This window comes from Phacochoerus africanus, chromosome 3 (assembly GCF_016906955.1).
Source record: "Phacochoerus africanus isolate WHEZ1 chromosome 3, ROS_Pafr_v1, whole genome shotgun sequence".
In the NCBI taxonomy this organism is placed as follows: domain Eukaryota; kingdom Metazoa; phylum Chordata; class Mammalia; order Artiodactyla; family Suidae; genus Phacochoerus; species Phacochoerus africanus.
The window spans coordinates 75,471,876-75,494,124 of record NC_062546.1 but is presented as its reverse complement, the minus strand read 5'-3'; the positions used below and the strand labels follow the sequence as shown (position 1 = coordinate 75,494,124).

Sequence of the window (22,249 nt, the reverse complement as noted above, 5' to 3'; positions counted from 1 at the left end):
TGTTTATCTATTCTGTATGTAGTGGTGCTTATATATTAATCCCAATCTGCCAATTTATCCTGCCCCTCCCCCACCTCTCCTCTTTGGCAACCAAAATTTTGTTTTCTATGTGAGTCTATTTTTGTCTTATAAATAAGTTAATTTGTATAATTTTTAAAGATTATACAAATAAGTGATATAATATTTATCCCTCTCTGGTTTACTTAACATCATAATCTCAAGGTCCATCCATGTTGCCGCAAATGGCATTATTTCATTCTTTTTTATGGCTAATATTCCATAGCATATCTTCTTTAGCCATTCATTTGTTGAATACTTAGGTTGCTCCCATGTCTTGACTATTGTAAATAGTGCTGCAGTGAACATTGAGGTGCATGTGTCTTTTCATATTATAGTTTTGTCTGGATGTATGTCCAGGAGTGGGATTGCTGGATTACATGATAGCTCTCATTTTCATTTTTGCAAGGAACCTCCATCCTGTTCTCCATAGTGACTGCACCAATTTACATGCCCACCAACAGTGTAGGAGAGTTCCCTTTTCTCCATACCCTCTCCAGCATTTATTATTTGTAGACATTTTTTTTGTTTTTTGTGTTTAGGGCTGCACCTCAGACATATGGAAGTTTCCAGGAGGCTAGGGATCAAATTGGAGCTGCAGCTGCCAGCCTATGCCACAGCCACAGCAATGTGGGATCTGAGCCACATCTGTGACCTACACCACAGCTCATGGCAGTGATAGATCCTTAACCGACTGAGAGGCCAGGGATCAAACCCACATCCTCATGGATACTATTCGGGTTCATAACAGGGTGAGCCACAATAGGAACTCCCTATTATTTGTAGACTTTTGATGATTTTGACCCTTATGACTGGTGCGAGATGATACCTCATGGTAATTTTGACTTGCATTTATCCAATAAATAGCAATTTTGAACAACTTTTCATGTAGCTTCTTTGGAGAAATGTCTATTTAAATCTGTCCACTTGGGGATTGTATTATTTGTTTTATTAATATTGAGCTGCATAAACTATTTGTATATTTTGGAGATTAGTCCCTTGTCATTGGCATCATTTCTCAATATATTCTGTAGATTGTCTTCATTTTGTTTATGGTTTCCTCTGTGATGCAAAAGCTTGTGTGTTTAATTAGGTCCCATTTGTTTACTTTTATTTTTAATTACTTTAGGAGATGAATCTAAAAAAGATAATGGTGTGATTTATGTCAAATTGTGACCTGCCTATGTTTTCCATTAGGAATTTTATAGTGTCCAGTCTTATGTTTAGGTCTTTAATCCATTTTGAATTTACTTTTGTGTGTGGTGTTAAAAACATTTCATTTTCATTATTTTACATGTGGCTATTCAGTTTTCCCACAAGTGCTTACTGAGACTGGCTTTTCTCCATTATATATTCTTGCCTCCTTTTTTTTTTTTTTTTTTTGTCTTTTTGCCATTTCTTGGGCCGCTGCCGTGGCATATGGAGGTTCCCAGGCTAGGGGTTGAATTGGAGCTGCAGCCACCGGCCTACGCCAGAGCCACAGCAACACAGGATCTGAGCTGCATCTGTGACCTACACCACAGCTCATGGCAACGCTGGATCGTTAACCCACTGAGCAAGGGCAGGGACCGAACCCGCAACCTCATGGTTCCTAGTCGGATTCGTCAACCACTGTGCCACGATGGGAACTCCTCTTGCCTCCTTTATTGTAAATTAATTGACATGGGTATGTGGGTTTATTGCTGGACTTTATATCCTGTTCCCTTAATACATATTTCTCTTTTTGTTCTACTACCAAACTGTTTTGATGACTATAACTTTGCAGTACTGTCTGAAGTCAGGGGGCCTGATTCCTCCAGCTCCATTTTTCTTTCTCAAGATTGCTTTGGCTATTCAGGATATTTTGTGTTTCCATAAAAATTTTGATTTTTTTTTGTTCTAGTTCTGTAAAAATTGCAATTGGTAATTTGATAGGGATCACATTGACTCAGATTGCCTTGGGTAGTATAGTAATTTTGACAATATTGATTTTTCCAATTTAAAAACATGGTATGTCTTTCCATCTTTTTTGGTCATCTTTGATTTCTTTCATCAACATGTTACAGTTTTTAAAGTCCAGATATTTTGCCTCCTTAGGTAGGTTTTTTCCTAGGTATTTTATTCTATTTGATGTTATGATAAATGGGCTTATTTCCTTAATTTCTCTTTCTGATCTTTCATTGTTAGTGTATAGAAATACAAGAGATTTCTGTGTATTAATTTTGTATCCTCCAACTTGACAGAATTCATGGATGATCTATAGTAGTTTTCTGATAGCATCCTTAGGATTTTCTATGTATAGTATCATATAATCTGCAAACAGTGGCAGGTCTACTTCATGTTTTCTAATTTGGATTCCTTTTATTTATTTTTCTTCTCTGACTACCATGGCTAGGACTTCCAAAAATATGTTGAATAAAAGTGGTGAGAGTAGACATTTTTTTTTTTTTTGTCTCTTTAGGGCTACACCCACCACATATGGGTTTCCAGGCTAGGGGTAGAATAACACAGCCACAGCAAGACAGGATCTGAACGTCATCTGTGACCTACACCGTGGCTCACAGCAATGCTGGATCCTTAACTCACTGAGCAGAGCCAGGGATCAAACCCATGTCCTCATGGATACTACTCAGGTTCTTTACCATTGAGCCACAGTGAGAACTCTGATGTCTTTTTCTTAACGTATTTTTCTGAAATACTTTCAGGTTTTCACCTTTGAGTATGATGCTAGCTGTGGGTTTGTAATATATAGCCTTTGCTATGTGGAGGTAAGTTCCATCTATGCCTACTTTCTGGAGAGTTTTTTTCTTTTTTGTCCCACCTTTATTTAATTATTCAAATGAATTTATCACATTTGTAGTTATATAATGATCATAACAATCCAATTTCACAGGGTTTCCATCCCATAACCCAAGCACATCTCCCCACTAGTATTTTTTTTGAGTTTTTTTGTGTCTATGTCCATTATTATTACTGTCCTGTAATTTTTTTCTGTTGTATCTGTTTCTGGGTGATGGCAACTTCATCAACTCTGCAAATTTTTAGAGTAGTTTCAGAAAGATAGATGTTAACTCTTCTCTAAATATTTGATAGAATTCACCTGTGAAGCCATCCGATCTTGGACTTTTGTTTGTTGGGAGTTTTGCAAACACAGATTCAATTTTAGTAACAATTTTGTAATTAGTTTGTTCATGTTTTCTATTCCTTTCTAGTTCAGTGTTGGGAGATTGTAACTTTCTAAGAATGTGTCCATTTTTCTAGGTTGTTATTTTATTGGCATGTAGTTGCCTGTACTAGTCTCTTACAGTCCTTTGTATTTCTGTAGTGTTAGTTATAATTTCTTTTTCATTTATAATTTAGTTGATTTGGGCCCTCTCCCTTTTTTTTTGCAGTTTTTTTTTCTTGATGAGTGTGGCTAAGGGTTTATAACTTTTGTGTATCTTTTCAAAGAACCTGCTTTTACTTTCCTCGATCTTTTCTATTGTTTTCTTAGTCTTTATCTCATTTATTTCTGCTCTGATCTTTACGATTTTTTTCCTTCTACTAACTTTGGGTTTTGTCTTTCTCTGGTTGCTTTAGGTGTAAGGTTAGGTTTCTTATTTGAGATTTTTCTTGCTTCCTGAGGTAAGACTGTATTGCTCTAAACCTCCCTCTTAGAACTGCATCCTCAGGTTTGGATGATGGTGTTTTCTTTGTCATTTGTCTCTAAGTATTTTTTTTTTATTTGCTCTTTGATTTCTTCAGTGATTCATTGATATTTTTAATAGCATATTGTTTATCCTCCATGTGTTTGTGTTTTTTGCAGTTCTTTTCTTGTAGTTGATTTCTAAAGTCATAGCATTTTTGTCAAAAAAGATGCTCAATATGATTTCAGTTTTCTTAAATTTAATGAGACTTGCTTTGTGGCCCAGTGTGATATATCCTAGGGAATCTTCCATGTGCACATGAAAAAAATGTATCTTCTGCTTTCAGATGAAATTCTCTATAAATAGCAATGAAGCCCATAAGTTCTGTTTCCTTATCAATTTCCATCTAGATGATCTGTCCATTGATGTAAATTGGGTGTTAAGTTACCCCCCTATTATTATGTTACTGTCAGTTTCTCCTTTTATGGCTGTTAGCATTTCCCTCATATATTGAGGTGCTTATATTATGGATCCATATATATTTACAATTGTGACATCTTCGATTGTCCCTTCATCATCATGTACTGTCTTCCTTTGTCTCTTGTAACAGTCTTTATTTTAAAGTCTACTTTGTCTGATAGGAATATTGCTACACAAGAGCTTTCTTTTGATTACCATTTGCATGGAGTGTCTTCTTCCATCCCCACACTTTCAGTTTGTATGTATCTCTAGATCTGAAGTGTGTCTTTTGTAGACAACATATATAAGGGTCTTGTTTTTATTTCTACTCAGCCAGTTTATGTCTTTTGATGGGAGTATGTAATCTGTTTACATTTAAGATAATTATTGATATGTATGTTCTTATTGTCGCTTTGTTAATTGTTTTGCATTTGTTTTGGTTGGTCTTTTTTTCTTCCTTTCCTCTTGTTCTCTTCTTTTGTGATTTGATGACTATCTTTAATATTGCATTTGGATTCCTTTTTATTTTGGTGTGTATATCTATTATAGATTTCTTTTGTTTGTGGTTAACATGAGGATTTTTTTAATGACTTTTATTTTTTCCATTATAGCTGGTTTACAGTGTTCTGTCAGTTTTCTACTGTACAGCAAAGTGAACCAGTCACACATACATATATACATTCTTTTTCTCACATTATCCTCCATCATGCTCCATCAGAGTGACTAGATGTAGTTCCCAGTTCTATACAGTAGGATCTCATTGCTTATCCTTTCCAAAGGCAATAGTTTACATCTATTAATGCCAAATTCCCAGTCTGTCCCACTCTTTCCCCCTCCCCCTTGGCAACCACAAGTCTGTTCTCCATGTTCATGATTTTCTTTTCTGTGCAAGGTTTCATTTGTGCCATATATTAGATTCCAGATATAGGCAATATCATATGGTATTTGTCTTTCTCTTTCTGACTTACTTCACGCAGTATGAGAGTCTCTGGTTCCATCCATATTGCTGCACATGGCATTATTTTGTTCTTTTATATGGCTGAGTAGTATTCCATTGTGTATATATACGCCACATCTTCTTAATCCATTCATCTGTCAATGGACATTTGGGTTGTTTCCATGTCTTGGCTATTGTAAATAGTGCTGCAATGAGCATGCAAGTGCATGTGTCTTTTTCTAGGAAAGTTTTGTCTGGATATATGCCCAAGAATGGGATTTCTGGGTCATATGTTTGTGTTTACCATGAAGTTTTGATATTGTATTCTATAAGTATCACAGTTGTTTTAAGTTGCTGAACTCTTAATTTCAAATGGATTGTAAATACTCCGAATTTGTATTCTCTTCCTCTCATAATTACTTGTCTTGGTATCATTTGAGTGTGGATGATTTCCTACCCTTACTGTATGTTTTTCCTTTACTGGTGAGCTTTCCCATTTCTTAAGTTTCTTTTTTCTAGTTGTGGCCTTTTCTTTTCTGCATAGAGAAGTTCCTTTAGCATTTGTTGTAAAGTTGGTGCTGAATACTTTTAACTTTTGCTTATATGTAAAGCTTTTGAGCTCTCCATCAAATCTGAATGAGAGCCTTTCTGGGTATTCTTAGCTGTAGATTTTTTATTTTTGTCACCCTAAATATATCATGTCACTTCCTTCCAACCTGCAGAGTTTCTGCTAAAAAATCTTCCTATAATCTCATGGTGATTGCTTTATATGTTGTTTGTTGCTTTCCTTTTGTCACTTCTATGTTTTTTTAATTTAAAAAATTTTATTGAAATAGAAATGATTTACAATATTATGTTAATGTCTGCTATAAAGCAAATTGATACAATTATATATGTACACATACTCATTCTTTTTCAGATTCTTTTCCCATATAGATTATCGCAGAATATTGAATAGTTTCCTGTGCTATATTGCAGATCTTCATTGACCATACACAACAGTGTCTGTTCCATGCACAACAGTGTGCATATGCCAGCCTCAAACACCCAATACCCTCTACCTTTCCTTGTTGCTTTATATTTGTTTATTTTCTTTAATTTTTGTAAGTTTGATTACTATGTGTCTCAGTAGGTTCCTTCCTGGCTCAGTACTGTATGGGACTCTGCATATCTTGGACTTGGGTGACTGATTCCTTTCCCATATTAGGGAATGTTTTGGCTATTATCTCTTTTAATATTTTCTCAGGCCCTTTCTATAATTCTTCTCTGGAATCTCTATCAGGAGAATGTTAGTGCATTTGACCTTGTCTGAGAAGTATCTTAAACTGTTCTTATTTCTTTTCATCATTTTTCTTTATTCTGTTCTGTGAGACTGATTTCCACTACTCTGTCTTTCAACCTACTGTTTCATTCTTCTGCCTTATTTGTTTCTGTTATTGATTGCTTCCAGTGTATTTTTATCTCAGTTATTACATTCTTCAATTGTGTTTGGTTGTACTTTATATTTTCTCTTTGCTAAAAACTCCTTGTAACTTCTTGTTCTGTACATTCATTCTTTTCTTGAGTTCTTAGATACTCTTTATAATCATTACTAGGAACTCATTCTCAAGTAGATTGCCTATCTCCACTTCACTTAGTTGTTATAAGGGGTTTTATCTTGTTTATTCATCTGGAACATATTCCTTTGCCATGCCATTTTTTAAAAAATTTGTATTTATATTTTTATATGTGTAGTATCATAGTTACATTTCTTGATCTTGATCATCACCCAAGGGCCAGGTACCAGCCAATACTAGTGTAGTACTGTAAGGTTCTAAATCATAGTTTCCTTGCTTCTGGTGGGTGAGGCTGGTCTGGAGTCTTGTTCAGGCTTTCTGGCAGGAGGGGCCAATGATGGGTAGAACTGGGTTTTGGCCCTCTAGAGGGCAGATCTAGAGGGCAGTATCAAGGGGTGTGTCTAGGGGTGGCTGTCAGCTGAGGAAGTCTTTAGGCAGCCTGTCTGATGATGAGTGGGGCTTTGTTCCTTCCATCTTGGTTGTTTGGCCTGAGGAATCCCAGCACTTGAACTTACAGGCTGTTGAGTGGGGCAAGGTCCTGGTGCTAAGGAGCCAAAACTGCTGCCTACAGTCAGAGTTCATGTAATTCCTTCCTGTCTCTGCCACCAGATTTTAAGAGCCCATGGAGAGACACAACTTCCCCCTATGCTGTCTCCCACTCCAGGACTAGAAAGTAGGTCTTGTTCAGGGTCCTATGTAGTCACTGCTTTTGTCCTGGGTCCTGATGCACATGGCATGTTGTGTGTATCTTCCAATAGTGGAGTCTCTGTTTCTCCTAGTTCTGTGAATCTCTAGCAATCAAGACTCACTGGCCTTTAAAGCTTAATGCTTTGGGGGCTCCTTCTCACAATATTAAACTCCTATACTGGAAAGCCTGGCATGGCTCAGAGCTCTCATTCCTACTGGAGAACATCTGCAATATAATTATTCTCCAGTTTGTGGTTCACACACCCAGGTGATATGGGATTTGATTAGGTGGCAGGTGAGCCCCTCCTACCATCTAGTGGTTTCTTCATTGTGTTTTTGGATGTGGAATATCTCTTTTTTTTGTAGATATTGTAGTCTTTTTTATTGGTGATAGTTCAACAATTATGATTTTGCTGTGCTTGTAAGAAGAAATGAGCTCAAGGTCCTTTTAGTCCACCATCTTTTCTGTAATTTAAACTTATTTTTGAATACAGTATGACCTGGAGATAGAATTTAGTTTTATTTTTCTATGAAAATTATACTAGCAAAATTTATTAAATACAGCTCATTATTTTTCAACTGCTTTGTAACACCATCATGGTAACCTATAAAAATTTATCTACAAGATATATATGTATTAATGTGCTTTAAGCCCTCTGTTCTTTTTTAAGTATTCCTTTGCTAATATTACATTGTTTTAATTACTATGATTTTAATAAGTGAAATTCTTGACAAAGAGAGACAATAGGTTTGTATTTCTTCAAAATTTCCCTATCCATTATTGAAGTTTTGCTCTTCCATGTACATTTTAGGATCAGCATGTGAAACTGAATGAAAAAAAAAAGTCTTTTGACTTTTTTTTTAAATGAAAGTTGGAATGTTTATTTCAGGTTCTCTCTTGGGTTTGTGTGTGTGTGTGTGTTTTCTTTTTTGCCACATAGGCAGTATGTGGGAATTCCTGGGCCAGGGATTGAACCTACACCACACAGCAGCAACCAGGCCACAGTGGTGCGAATGCAGGAGGCTCAACCTACTAGGCCATCAGAGAACTCCCTCTTTTGACATTTTGAATTACATTAATCTTATAGAAACTTTGGGACAAATTTCCATAGATATGGAAATAAATTTTTTCAAATTTATGGTCATTAATATGGTCATTTATGGTCATTAATATTTTGTAATATTTTCCATTAGGATCTTATGCATACTTTTTAAAAATTATAGTTGATTTACAATGTGCCAATTTCTGCTTTACAGCAAAGTGACTCAGTTATAAGTATATATACATTCATTTTTATATTATTTTCTACCATGGTCTATCCCAGGAGATTAGATATATTTCCCTGTGCTATATAGTAGGACCTTTTTTATATTAATCCATTCTAAATGTAATAATTTGCATCTACTCACCACAAACTCCCATTCCATCCCACCCTTCCCCCTACCTCTCGTCAACCACAATTCTGTTCTCCATGTCTGTGAGTCTGTTTCTGTTTTTTGGAGATAGGTTCATTTCTGCCATATTTTAGATTCCAGATATAAGTGATATCACATGATATTTATCTTTCTTTTTCTGACTTCATTTAGTATGATAATCTCTAGTTGCATGCATGTTGCTGTAAATGGCATTATTGTGTTCTTTTATGGCTGAGTAGTGTCCCATTGTAAATATGTACCACATCTATTTAATCAATTCATCTGTCAATGTGAATAGTGCTTCTATGAACATAGGGGTGCATGTATCTTTATGAATTATAGTTTTGTCTGTATATATGCCCAGGAGTGGGATTGCTGGATCATGTGGTAATTCTACTTATAGTTTTCTGAGGACCCTTGATACTATTTTCCATAGCGATTTTACCAAATTACATTCTCACCAACAGGGTCAGAGAGTTCTTTTTATTCTACACCCTCTTTGGCATTTATTATCTGTAGACTTATTAATGATGGCCATTGTCATTTTAGTTTTGATTTGTATTTCTCTATAATTAGAAATATTGAGCAACTTTTCATGTGGCTGTTGACCATCTATATGTCTTCTTTGGAGAATGTCTATTTAGATCTTTGCCTATTTTTTTAATTGGGTTGTTTGTTTTTGTAGTTGTTGAATGGTATGAGTTGTTTATATATTTTGGAGATGAATCCCTAGTTGGTTGTATCATTTGCAACTATTTTCTCCATTCTGTAGGTTGTCTTTATGGTTTCTTTTGCTATGTAAAAGCTTGTAAGTTTGATTAGGTCCCAATTAGGTGGAAATGGGACAGACCTTAGAAAACTTTGATATGATTTATGTCAGAGAATATTTTGCCTATATTCTCTTCTAAGAGTTTTATGGTGTCATGTCTTATGTTTACATCTTTAAGCCTTTTTGAGTTAATATGTGTGCATAGTGTGAGGTTGTGTTCTAATTTCACTGATTTACATGCAGCTGTCCACTTTAGTTTCCCCAGCAGCACTTGCTGAAGAGACAGTCTTTTTTTCCATTTTATATTCTTTTCTCCTTTATTGGACATTAATTTAACATAGGTGTCTGGGTTTACTTCTGGACTCTCTATTCTGTTCCATTGATCTGTAAATCTGTTTTCTACCAGTACCACACTGTCTTGATTACTGTAGTTTTGTAATATTGGGCTTCATTTCCAAAAATATAAAAATAGCTCATATAACTCAATATCAAAAAAATTGAAAAATGGCACCAAAAAATCAAATACCAAAGGAATAAACCAATACTATCTTGAATAATAGTGGTGAGAGGGGGCATTCTTTTCCTGTTCCAGATCTTAGTGAGAAGGCTTTCAGCTTTTCTCTGTTGAGTATTAAATTGTCAGTGGGTTTGTCATAAATGGCTTTTATTATGTTGAGATATGTTCCCTCTATAACCACTTTGGTAAGAGTTTTTACCCTGAATGGATGTTGAATTTTACCAAATGCTTTTTCTTTAACTGAGATGATCATGTGGTTTTTGTCCTTTTCTTGCTAATATGGTGTGCCACGTTGATTAATTTGCATATGTTGAACCATCTTTCTGAACTTTGGATGATTCAAAGCTCATGTGTGTGATCTTTTTAATGTATTATTGAATTAAGTTTGCTAATGCTTTGTTGAGGATTTTTGCATTTAAATTTATTGGTCTGCGATTTTCTCTTTTGGTAGTATCTTTGTCTGGTTTTGTTAATAGGATGATGGTGACTTTATAGAATGACTTTGGGAATGTTCCCTCTTCTTCAAACTTTTGGAAGAGTTTGAGTAGGAGTGGTATATGTTCTTCTTTTGTACATTTGGTAGAATTCACCTGTAAATCTACCCAGTACTGGAATTTTGTTTGTAGGGAGGTTTTTTGTTAGTTTTTGTTTTTCACATTCTATTTCACTTCTAAAGATAAGTCTGTTCAAGTTATCTATTGTTGATTCAGTTTTGGTGTGCTGTATGTCTCTGGAAAGTTGTCTATTTCTTTAAGTTTCCAGATTTTTTGGCATATAATTGTTCATAGTATTCTCTTATGTTTTTTTTGTTTGTTTGTTGTGTTTTTGTATTGCGGTGGTATCAGTTGAGTTTCCTCCTTTTTAATTTCCTGTTTTGGATGCTTCTATTTTATGTGCATATATGTTGATAAGTATAATATCCTCTTCTTGAATTGATACTTTTATCATCATTTATTGCTAGCTTAACAAAGTATTACTTAAGCATATGTCTTAAGTCATTATAGAATTTAGGGAAACTATTTTACCTTATTTTTGATGATGTTATTTTTCCACCAAAAAAAACCCTGTTTTGTTTACCTAAAACAAAACATCAGCATGTATCCTATATATTAAGGATATTGTTCTGTAAAACTGAAACATATATACCAAGTTATAATGTAAAAATACAAGGCTCCTTAATGTGGGTTACAGTTAAGTTTGAAGACATTATTTTAAGATTTGTTTTTCTGTGAAAATATGTAGATGTACTCTTACTGATCTTGTATGTCTAAATAAGCTTTATTTCATTTTGAATAACATTTTAGTCAGTTACAGAATTATATATTTCCTTAGCATTTTGGAAGTATTTCTAATGTTGCCAGTGAGAAGTCTGCTTAAATTCAGTTATTCTTCCTCTACATGAACTGACTATTCCTTCTAGTAGCATTTTAAGGTTCTTCCCTTTTTTATGATTCTCTGAAGTTTTACTTTGATGGCTGACTTAATTTAGTTATTCTGTTTAGCACTCAGAATGCATTTTCAATCTAAGGATCTATTTCTTTCATTTCTAGTAAACATCATTGTCACTTTGAATGTCAACTTTCTGGTTCTTCCCTCTCTTCTCTGCCATTTGTTAACCTCTACTAGCTATAATCATGTTGAATCTACCAACTTACCTTCCAAGTTTCGCAAGGGCTCTCTGTTTTGGGTTATTTTTCTCTAATTTACATATAAATGAATTAATTAGCATCCCATTTGTTCATTTGCACTTTGATTAGTCCAATATAAACTTTATAAATTGGGATTTCTTTTAATTTTATTATGACTGTTTTTCATTTCTAAGATTTTTTAGTTTTTTTATTTTAATTATTTTGACATATAATTAAGATCTCTAACTGCATTATTTCTTGTACTTTTTATAGCCATGTATTCGTTTTCCTCTCTGAAGTCCTCAAAAAATTACACAAATCTCCTTCTAATTGTTTTTGTTTTTATTCATCTGCTGAATTATGGGTTTTGTTTAGCTTTTTAAAAATCCATCTATTGTGGAATTTGAATTTGCAGGCTCTCCTTAAGTAAATTACTTATTTTTAACCCCTCTTCTAGCACTTGTTCCTTTTAGTTGGGTGGGTCAGTTGCCTTCACTGGGCTTCTGGGCCATAATATGTAGCCAAGTCTTTCATATTTCATTTGGGATTTTGCTCCATAGGGCATATGAGAACTTAGAGAGCCATCAATCTGAAAAAAACTGATGTGAATGTTGGCCACAGGATTATTTCTATAGTCTCTAGGGTAAAAATTTCACACATGAAATCAACCCATGTTGGAGATGGCACAGCTTTATTTTCTTTGGGGTAGCCGCACCCCTGCTCCTGGTTTATTCAAGATTTAAACCTGCTCCTGTTCCTCTAAGGGTCCATATTCTAGGGGCTAAGAAGTCTAATGTTTCAGTCATTCTAACAGCTTTGTATTTCTTTCCTATTTATTATTCAAAGAAAATCTTGTTTTTTGAAATAAGCATTTTCTCATTTTTTATTTTTAAAATAAATCACTGTTACGTTTTTAAAGCCAAAGATAACATCAGTGTGTGAGTTTTTACTATCATCTTGGCCAAGGGCTTGGCTCTTCATATATGAAAAGTGAAACATGGTATTTTACTTTTTCCATACTTTTAATTCCTAGAGGTTACAAAGTAGATATTTTCACCTTTATTTGTCCACATCTAATAATACATGGCATGCTGTGAGCATGTAATACACATTTAATTGTATTTGGTGGCTCTTTTCATCTGATCTTTTTAAACCTCAGAGCAGGAAAAAAAAAAGATTCTACATGGATTTAAAAGATAAAAGAGAGAGCCTTCATCCTATCCTTTCCCCATATTCAGATATATAAAGGATCTAACCCTAAATCTGATTGGTAAAACTATTTAGAGCGCTCTAATATCTTTAAATAATCATATATCCTTAAATTTATATTGTGGTAACTAGTGAAAAATGTAACAGAATGAAATGTGTTATTCCAGATTTACCAAAATGTAATTCCAAGAGGCTTCTTGATTAAGATGTCAGAGGAAAAGGCTGAGTTCACCTCTTCCCACAGACACACCAAAAGTACAAAATACATGTTGAAAAATTATTTCTGAGAATAATCTGAATAGTAATAAAACAGATTTTATATAACCAAGGATATAAATAAAAGGCTACATCAAGACAAGAAAAGGAGCAGAATCATGGTCTACCCAGAACCCACACAGCCAGTTCGGTGATGCACAAGCAGGATGGATAGCACAACTGCAGCATTGCCACCTAGGAACAAGGGCTCTGAGCAACACATCACACTCTACAGCCCAGGGCATTTGCATTGGAAAGATGAGCCTCCATAACATCTGGCTTTGAAAAATCAGTGAGGCTTATATCAGAGAGCCACAGGGCTGTTGGAACCAAGGCTGATTTTGAAAAGCGTATGTACCAACTCACTCATTACAAGTTACAAGGCAAAGGCAGCAGTTTGATGATCACCTGGATCATACAATAAGGAGATTCATTGACTGATTTTAGGGCATGTGCCTGAGTGTCAGGGATCTGTTGGAACATTATCCAGGTACAGAAGTGATGAAAGGTACCGTGTTTTTAAACTCTTCTGCTACTTAGCTGGCCTGGTGCTGGCAGGCCTCATTTCTGTCAATCTCCATCAGCCCAGCTAATACTGAGCATGTTGCACCAGTGTTCCCAAGGACCTACCTTACCCAAACCAGCAAGTACACTAGTCTGAAAACAGTTTCTCTCCAAAGCAGCTCTTGCTCTGAGGGGCCATCCCACCTTGTGGGTGTCCTCAGCTGGCAACTACATCTCTCCAAAAAAACTCCCAATTTGGGGATCCATCTCCACCTATTAGAATGTCCACAGCAGTTGTAGTCAGAGCGTGGATCCTGGGGGCCAACTTCAGCTCTAGTGCACCTGTAACAGTCACAGCCCAACCAAATTAGGAAAACACCCACAGCACCAAGAGCACCTGACTCTGGTGACATAGGCATAGTGCTTCCAGGCCCAACAAGATACTTTGTACAAAAAGACATTCTTTCAAGACCAAGAGATCTAGCTGATATACTTAAATCCTAGAAACAAATACAGAGAGTTATGCATAATGAGATGACAAAGGAATATATTTCAAATTAAAAAAAATTTCAGAATAGAAACTAAATAAAACAATCAAGTTACCTGATAAAAACTCAAACAAATAGTTAAATAAGCTCACCAAATGTGGGAGACAAATGAATGGACTCAGTGAGCATGTCAACAAAAAGTGAGAAAATATAAAAAATAACCAACTAGAACCAGAGAATAAAATCACCAAAGTTAAAAATACACTAGAGGAAATGAACAGCAGATTAGAGGATGCAGAAAAGATCAGCTATCTGGAAGGCATGAAAGTGGAAACCACCCAACTGGAACAGCAAAAAAAAAATAATAATAATTCTATAAATTATTATAGTTTTAGACCTCTGAAATAATACCAAGCAAACTAAGATTTGTACTATAGAGGTCTCAGAAGGATGAGAGATAGATAATAAAGGGATAGAAAATCCTTTGGAAGAAATAATGACGAAAAACTTCCCGCAAATGGCAGAGGAAACAAGCATCCACATCTAGGAAGCACAGAGTCCCACAGCAAGACATGTTATAATTAAAATGTCAAAAGTTAGAGTCTTAGCAAGAGGAAAAAGAAAGAATTACATATAAGAAATATATTTTTAAATCCTAATGGTAAAAGCCAACATGTAGTAAAGGTAGTGGGTGAACTACCTATAAAGCTAGTATGAAGGTTAAAAGGAAAATTCAGTAAAATTCCCTACATCTAAAATAATTAGATAGCAATACACAAATAAAAACGATGTAAAATGTGACACCAAATACACAAATTGTGAAAGGGGGCAGTAAAAATATAGTACTTTCAGAAGGTGCTAAAATGCATGCAACTGTCAACTTAAATAAAATCTATATATGTAGGTTGTTATACATGAACCTCACGGTAACCACAAACCAAAAATCTAAAACACAAAAGATTATAAACATAACACTAAAGAAAGTCAACAAATTGCAAAGGAAGAGAAAAAAAGAGAACAGAAAATAACTGCAACCAACAATAAATTATTAACAAAATGGCAGTAAGTGATCAATAATCACTTTAAATATAAATGGACTAAATACTTCAGAAAAGACAGGGTGGCTGAATGGATAAAGAAACAAAATTCATAAATATGTTGTCTACTAGAGACTCATTTCACATCTGAAGACACAGACTGAAAATGAAGGGATGGGAAAAGATATTCCAATACAAAAAAATAAAGTTGGGGTAGCAATGTTTGTGTCAGACAAAACAGACTTTTAAACAAAGACTTACAAGGGACAAAGATGGGCATTACATAATGATAAAATAATTAATTAAACAAGGGGATGTAATATTTGTAACTATCTATGCATCCAACATAGCAACAAAATGTATAAAGCAAAGAATAAGATACAAGAAAAGACAGTAACATAGCAGTAATAGGTAACTTTAGCACAACCACTTGTATACAATTGATAGATCATCCAAATAGAAAATCAATAAAGAAACATTGATTTAAATGATATAGTAGACCAGATGGACCTAATACATGACTAGAGAACATTTCACCCCCAAATAGCAGAATATACATTTTCAAGTGTATGTTGAATAATCTCCAGGATAGATCACATATTAGGCCACTCAAGTCAGAGTGGCCCTCATCAAATGTCTACAAATATTAAATGCTTGAAAGGGTATGAATAAAAGGGATTCCTCCTACACTGTTAGTGGGAATGTCACTATGGAAAACAGTGTGGAGGTTCCTTAAAAACTGCAGAGTTAACACATGACCCAGCATTCCCACTCATGGACATACATCTTGGGGAAATAAGCAACAACAAAACCTTCTAATTTGTAAAGATACATGTACCCCAGTGCCCACAGAAACACTGTTTACAATAGTCAAGACATGAAAGCAACCTAAATGTCCACTGGTCCATTGACAGATGAATGGACACAGATGTGGTATATATCTTTATAAACACATATATGTATGTACACACGATGTAATAGTATTTAGCCATAAAAAATGAAATAATTAAAATAATGCCATTTGTAGCAACATGGATGTACCTAAATATTCTCACACTTGAGTGAAATAAGCCAAAGAAAGACAAATACATGATTTCACTTATATGTGGAATCTAAAAACAATATAAATGAATCTATTTACCATAAACAGGAACATACTCAGAGACATGGAAATAAAACTAAATATTACTAAAGGGAAAATGGGTGGGGGTGAGATAAATTAGGAGTATGGTATTAACAGTTTCACCCTACTATATATAAAATAGATAAACAACAAGGATACTGTACAGCACAGGGGAAACTATTCATTATCTTGCAACAGCCCACAATGGAAAATAATCAGAAAAATTATATATGTATATATAATTATATATATGCATATATATAACTAAATAACTATGCTGTAGGCCTGAAACTAACACAATATTGTAAATCAATTATAATTCCATAAATAAAAGAACAGAGAACCTGAATAAACATTTTCCAAAGACATCCAGATAGCCAACAAACACATGAAAAGGTGCTCAATATCACTAATCCTCAGGGAAATGCAAGTCAAAACCCCAAGGAGATATCACCTCATAACTGTCAGAATGACTGTTATCATAAACACAAAAATAAGTGTTGCCAACTTGAACACTGTTGGCGGGGGGTGGGGGGATTGGTATAGCCGCTATGGTAAAGAAGAGTATGGAGATTCCTTGAAAAATTAAAGGTAGAACTACCATATGATTTAGCAGTTCCACTCCTAGGTAGCTATCCCAAGAAGACAAAACAAAATGATATAAAAGATATATGTACTTCCATGTTCATTGGAACATTATTCATAATAGCCAAGAAAATGAAGTACCCTAAGTGTCCATAGATAGATGAATGAAGACGTGATTTTAAACACACACAAAGATACACAGAGTGTACCTTACAACACTGTTTTCCTTTTGTCTACTAAATAAAATCAAACCCCCTTATCTTGAATATTAGTACACCAGTGTTCACTGTACCATTTTCACACTAACCAAAAGGTAGAAATAACTTGTGTGTCCATAAAGAGATGAATGGATGAATAAAATGTGGTATATATACATATGACAGAATACTATCCAGCTGTAAAAAGTGGAATGAACTTCTGATACACCCTATAATATGGATAAACCTTCAAAACATTATGCTAAGTGAAATATGCTATACACAATAAAATATGGTATGAGTCCACTTATATGAAATAGATACAATATCCAAATTCATAGAGAAAGAAAATAGATGAATGGTTGCCAGAGAATAAAGGTAGGGGAAATGGGAAGTAATTGCTTAAACAAGGTTTTTGTTTAAGGAGATAAAAATGTTTGGAAATAGTAGTGAGTAGTGATGGTTGCCCAATATTGTGAATGTAATTGTTGTCACTGAATCATACTACTAAAATGTTTTATATGTATATTTTATCTATGTTTTAACTAATTTTAAAAACATACCAAAAACTATTGAACTGTACAATTGAATTGTATAGTATATAAATTACATCTTAAACTATTTTTTGTGACACTTCTTATCTTAGCAAACAAAACCTTTAATATTGGACTCCTCTCTAGGACTTTGGCCTCATCTCACATCAATTCATGCCATACAACCCATGTTCTAATTATACCAAATGATGTGTTACTCTTTGTTTATGGTGTGTTCTTCATGTCTTTATACCTAAAATTTTTTGAGCCTTTGGTCTAGAAGAGTAGTTTGCAATCTCTTTGACCCAAGGACTATTACACTCTTAAAAAGTATTGAAGACTCCAACGAAATGTTTGTATATGTGAGTTATGTCAACAGCTATCACTATATTAGAAATTTAAACTGAAGTATTTATTTTAAATATGTATTAATATCCTTTAGAAAACAAAAATGATTGCACATTTATAAAACTATAAATTTTTTCAATGAGAAGACAGCACTGTTTTTATCATTTTATAAGTTCGTTTCATGTCTGGACTGTAAGAACACAGCTAGATTCTCACATCTACTTCATCATATATGCTGTGTTGTTTTAGTTGAAATTTGTGAAGAATATATAGCTTTACTTGGATATGGAGTTGGAAAAGGGAGGAATGTTTTTAATAGCCTTTTCAGATAATTCTAAATATGCTTTTATACTACAGCAACATGACAAGTGGTAGTTACTTAAAGGTTAGCTTCATTGTGGAATCAGAAACAATAGTGATGAACTTTTCATACTCTATTAAAATTCATTGATCTAGCTTAGACTCTGGATGGATCATTTACCAAGCATGATTTTTGTCACATCAATTGGAAATGTTGGTTCCCTGAGTCATACATATCTTCCAAATGTTGACAATTTCTGTGTGCAACACCCCCCAAATCACACTACTGTAACATCACTACCCATGTCATCAGAAAAGCCTTTAAGTACTGGGAAAATTTTAAGCTTACTGTGGTGAATACAACTCTTCTAAAAATTTATTTTTTACTAGAAAGCTTAATTTTTTAAAAATTACTTGCAACAAATATTGTAGATCATTTTCTTTATAATAGCAGACTCATATTCATTCTACCACACACCCAGGTTTGAATAACCATAGTTTGCCTTGTCCTCATTATTTCAAGTAAAAAATGATGTTCCTTAAAATAAGCATGAACTCAAATAATGACAGAAATCTGTGGTTTCCTTCTGGCAACCATTGTACTTCAGAATGCAACAGAACTGCTTTATATGTATTTAATCACACAGAGTATTAAGGAGATGTGTACTAAAGGATCAAGATTTAATAATTTATTTTTACTCATTCTTCAAGGACATTCTCAAATGAAACAGGATCTCTCTCTCTCTCGTTTTTCCTGCTATTAAGTGGTAATATAAAATACAACTACTACTGGCACTGCTTGGTGGCACTGTCTCAATAGTGCTAAGGTACCAGCAATTTAGCCACAATGGCTTTTGCACAATTGATGCAAATGTCAACACAGCAAAAAAGGCAAGTATCTAGCACTATTGTTAAAATAGTTTTGATCTCTAGACTCCTTGAACACGTATCAGGATGCTCAGGAACCAGACTTGGGGACCACAGGTATAGAATTCTTCCTCTTCTCCTTCTCCACTTCACTCATTAGACACCTGTTGACCCTTTAAATTTCCTTAAATTCTTCTTAAACTGTGGCTTCTAAAGGTCTATGGACTCATAGTCATCTTTATACCTAGGGTGCCTGACAAAGAATCTGGAGCAGAGAAAATGAATTAATAAGTTAACAGGTTATGGCTGCAATGTGAGCACTTCCAACTCTGAATTATAGCAGTCTAGAAAATCAGAGGACCAAAGAGCATTGCAATGTAAATGTCATAGAGATATACCCAAAGAACCAACAAATCATCAATATGTCTGAGCTCTATGATCAGTACAGTTATAGTGGCATTTTCATACACATGCCAAAGGGGCATGTGCTGGGATATACAAATTGGTATGAAATTATCAACAAGTATGATAATCTACAGAGTAAGGGAACAGGAATATGTATTTACATACACTTGAACTGACTTGGAAAGACTGAGTCGGATTTGATTATGGAAAAAGGATTGTGAAGGATATTAAATACTGAGAGAACAAAATAAACAGTGGCATGCCTCACATAGGATTGCAATGATAATATGAAGCTTGATGTAAAGTATCTATTTTCCTTATGAGTGAACATATGAGTAGATAGTGGATCTCACTGAGTATCTGGTAAATATATATTAATGTAAATTGACTTTTTTTACATACTAGTCATAAACTAAATTATAAAATTATTGAAGACAAAATTGTGGGAAAATAGGCCTTTTAATAAACAACTGATGAAAATGTAAATTTATGTGGTTGTCTTGGAAAGAAACTTGACCAGTTATAAAAACTTAACAGATTGATTTTGTAATTCTATTTCTAGGATGCTATGCTAAAGAACTACTTATATGTGTAAAAAAAACATTTATATGCAGAAATGTTCATTGCGACATGGTAGGTAAACACCAAACACAACCTAAATAATTATCAAGAAGAAACTGGTTAAATAGTATATCCTTAGTAGAGGATGTATACAGACTTTCAAATCCTTAGTAGAGGATCTATACAGACTTTCAAAACATAGAGCCTTATGTATTGAAAAAAAAGCTTTTTAAGATATAGAATAAGTGAAAAAAGGTGAATATTGCATATACAATCATTCCATTTTTGTAATTACAAATGATACACAAACATAAAACTGTGGAGGCATAACAGTGGTCACTTATGAGTAAGCGAATTGAATTGATGTTGCAGTGATAAGGCAGAAGCTTCATTTTAAAATCCATATTACTTGAACAGTTTACAATAAATGCATGTATTATTTTGCAATTTAAAAAGTAATGAAAAAGACTGACCCCAGTATAGTGAAATTGGAAAAGAGAGGAATATATGGAAATCATATAAAGGGGAGAGAGATGTTGAATGAGGCATATGAAGCTAATCTCTGTAAAAGTTGGATGACAGGAAAGATGTTTGTCTAAATTATATAGATAATTCACACAATACTATGTTCTATAAAATATAAAAAATATTAGATCATTTTAATATATATAACACATGTATATATTATCCATACACACACAAAATAACCTCTGATGTTTGAGAAAATAAAATTCACCAAATATAATTAAGTTGATATTCTTAAAAATATAATTTCAGCCACTGGAAGAAAATAAGATTAGTAAATTTTATACTGAAAAATTATTTTCCATGAATTTTAATACTTATTTATAAGAAACATTATAAAGAAATATATTGAAAGTTCCATGATTAGAAGCTAATGGTCATAATATAGATGCTATACATGCTCACAGACAATTGCTTCTTTTACTTTTGGGGCTTTGGATGATATAGTTGCACTCATTCTTGAATATAAACTCTAGGAAAATATAATTGCTACATGCAATTCCCATTCTAATTTCTCTACTAATCCAAATAATACTCTTTTCCACAAAACTATTTAAATATAAATTTTTGTACTTACTTTCAACAATGACTTGTCTGTCTTCCCAGTTATCTTTAATAAGTTGTATATTTCCAAAATGCGCATCACTGTAAAAGATTCGGTTGGTACCTTTTCTTCTTTGATTATAGTCAAAAGCCAAGGCTATCACATTCTTAAAATAACGTGGATTTTCATATGGCCTTATTGGTGAATTTAAATTGGTTTCATCAGAAAGATGTATACTTTTTAATATGGTTCTCCCTGAATACAGCAAATAGCCTTCATGCCTTAAGCAAGTAACTCCATCCTCTGCCAAATATCCATGGGCACAAGCACAAGTTCTCCAGGAATTTCCTCGATAGAGACAGAGTTGCTGACATCCCCCATTGTCCTTGGCACAAACATTTGTCCCTAAGAATAATAATAAAGATACACACACATTTGTGTTTTTTCTTTTGTTTTTCAGGTAGTTTTTTCTTCTAAAATATTTTTAAAATAATGTTGAAAATTCTAGTTTTTTATCCTTAATTTTTAGACTGGTCAGTAAAAATTTAACCACTATAAACTACTGATTTTTAAAAGATCACTCCAGTTTAAAACCTTGGATTTCTTATTTCAGATATAACATTCTTCTTCTTCCCCAACTTTCAAATAGAAGCATTAAGAATTTCCTTTAATCAGCCAGTTAATTGCATAACTCTATTTTGAAACTTGATACTGAGATTACAATAAGTTTTATATACTGTAATCTTTAGTACAGGTAACTGACTCACTCAAAACATGAACTGAATTCACCAAAACAATTACATGCACTACTTTAAAGTCTGTGTCTATGAAGTATATAAGGTATCAAAGAAATGTATGGTTCCAATGTGCCTAACATCCTAAGTTTATTGGGCATATATTTTTAATCCTAGTTTTGAATTAATGTATAATATGGTATTAAGAGTTCTATATCAGACTAATTCTCTTCTATGAAGCCATCATCTCCAAAAATATTATACCTTCCTTTGATGTCAAGAAAATTAATTAAAATTTAATGAACATTTAAAATAAACATTATAATAGTGGAAGTGATATTTTAAAAAATATCCTAGTCACTGTCATATTAGTTTCAAAACACATAATTTAAAGAAATGATGA

The 22,249-nt window shown here is 33.7% G+C and overlaps 1 protein-coding gene across 1 annotated transcript in view; it reads right to left on the bottom strand.

Moving 5' to 3' along the window:
• The window catches only part of LRP1B (LDL receptor related protein 1B), a 1,901,444-nt gene that overhangs the window by 419,781 nt on the left and 1,459,414 nt on the right, over positions 1-22,249 (bottom strand). Inside the window, exon 41 of the mRNA XM_047772014.1 lies at positions 21,146-21,517. Within this exon, the coding sequence (XP_047627970.1) occupies positions 21,146-21,517 (372 nt within the window). The remainder of the gene's footprint in view (positions 1-21,145; positions 21,518-22,249) is intronic.